This window comes from Nicotiana tabacum, chromosome 6 (assembly GCF_000715075.1).
Source record: "Nicotiana tabacum cultivar K326 chromosome 6, ASM71507v2, whole genome shotgun sequence".
Taxonomy (NCBI): Eukaryota; Viridiplantae; Streptophyta; class Magnoliopsida; order Solanales; family Solanaceae; genus Nicotiana; species Nicotiana tabacum.
Window position 1 is genome coordinate 88,656,498 of NC_134085.1, and position 1,776 is coordinate 88,658,273.

The 1,776-nt window shown below is 34.2% G+C and overlaps 1 protein-coding gene across 1 annotated transcript; it reads left to right on the top strand.

Moving 5' to 3' along the window:
- Window positions 1-207: 207 nt before the first annotated feature.
- On the top strand, window positions 208-909 carry LOC142181923 (uncharacterized). Its single transcript, XM_075255613.1, has 2 exons — window positions 208-400; window positions 494-909. The coding sequence occupies exons 1-2, from the start codon at window positions 208-210 to the stop codon at window positions 907-909; spliced, it is 609 nt and encodes a 202-aa protein (XP_075111714.1).
- The last annotated feature ends 867 nt before the right edge of the window (window positions 910-1,776 follow it).

The following is a 1,776-nucleotide window of genomic DNA, read 5'->3' on the forward strand; positions in this document are numbered from 1 at the left end:
CTCAAAGCCAATTTTGTTTATTATTTTCTAACAATCTTAAAGAGTTATTCTGCTATGGAGAAATTGATGTCTGTTGTTGAGAATCCGAAGGAGTTCATCAAACTTGATCGCTTTGATGGAACGAACTTTACCCGTTGGAGAGACAAGATGATATTCTTGTTGTCCGCTCTCAATATCTACTATGTTCTTGATTCTGCCTTGCCTCCGATGCCTGAGCCCACAGCAGAAGATTCTGACGTAGTCAAGGAAGAAAGGAAGAAACGAGAACATGATGAATTGTTGTGTCGCGGCCATATTCTGAATACTTTGACAGATCGACTCTATGATCTTTACTGCAATCTGAAGTCACCAAGAGAGATTTGGATTGCTCTACAAACTGCATACCAGAATGAAAAACGAGGTATTGACAAATTCCTGGCTCTATAGTACTTTGAATTTAAAATATTTGATACCAGGCCTATAATGGATCAGATTCATGAACTGCAAATCTTAGTATCAAAACTAAGTGATCTTGAAGTTAAAATTCCTGATGCACTTCAAATAGGTGCTATTCTTTCAAAATTGCCTTCCTCTTGGAATGACTATAGAAAGAAAATCCTACATTCTATGGATAAAATGACTGTGGAACAATTTCGTACTCACATTCAAATTGAAAGTGAGACTCGTGCTCGTGATTCTATTAGTCAGCCTTCGAGTTCCGCAGTCAATTTTGTCAGTCAGAATGATTCAGGAAGTGGGAACAAACATCTGAAAGTTTCCAAAAAGTCTTCTTTTAAAAAGAGAAAGAACTTTAGTTGTCATCATTGTGGAAAGAAAGGCCATATGATTCGGGACTGCAGATATAGAAAGGCAGGAATAAATTTCAATGCAGGCAATACCGAAAAGTCTGGAAAGATTAAAAAATCTTGAAATTCTGAAAAGGCTATAACTGTAACGACATGTTCAAATTGAGTATTAATGAAATAAATTATGTTTCTGCTTACATCGTTGAGTCTGATTCTTGTTTATGGCATGCTAGACTAGGACATTTAAATTTTGGCTCCTTGAATTATATGTCCAAAAATAGTTATATCTCATGTAAAACTCAACATATAAAATGTGAAATTTGCATACAAGCAAAGATGACTAAGAAACCATTTCGTAAAGTTGAAAGATCCACAGTACTATTAGATTTAATACATTCAGACTTGTGTGAATTAAATGGAGAATTAACTAGAGGAGGCAAAAGATATTTTATTACTTTTATAGACGACTTCTCTAGATTTACATATGTTTACCTACTTAGAACTAAGGACGAAGATTTTCAAAAGTTTAAAGAATACAAGTCTGTTGTGGAAAATCAAAGGAGTAGGAAAATTAAAATTATTCGAAGTGATAGAGGCGGAGAATATTTTCCTAACGAATTTAATAAGTTCTGTGAAGAGCATGACCTAATACATTAAATGAGGTCCCCTTATACTCCTCAACAAAATGGGTTAGCGGAAAGAAAAAAATAGAACTTTGGTGGATATGATTAATGCTATGTTACTTAATGCACATCTGCCACATAATTTATGGGGTGAAGCACTACTAACTGCATGTTATATTTTAAATAGAGTACCTTCAAAAAGTATGCATATTTCGCCTTATAAGCTTTGGAATGGTAGAAAACCAAATTTAAATTATTTTAAAGTGTGGGGGTGTATATCCTATTATAGAGTACCTGACCATCAAAGAACAAAATTGGGTCCTAGAGGAATTAAAAGTGTTTTGTAGGATATGCACAACACTCCAAAG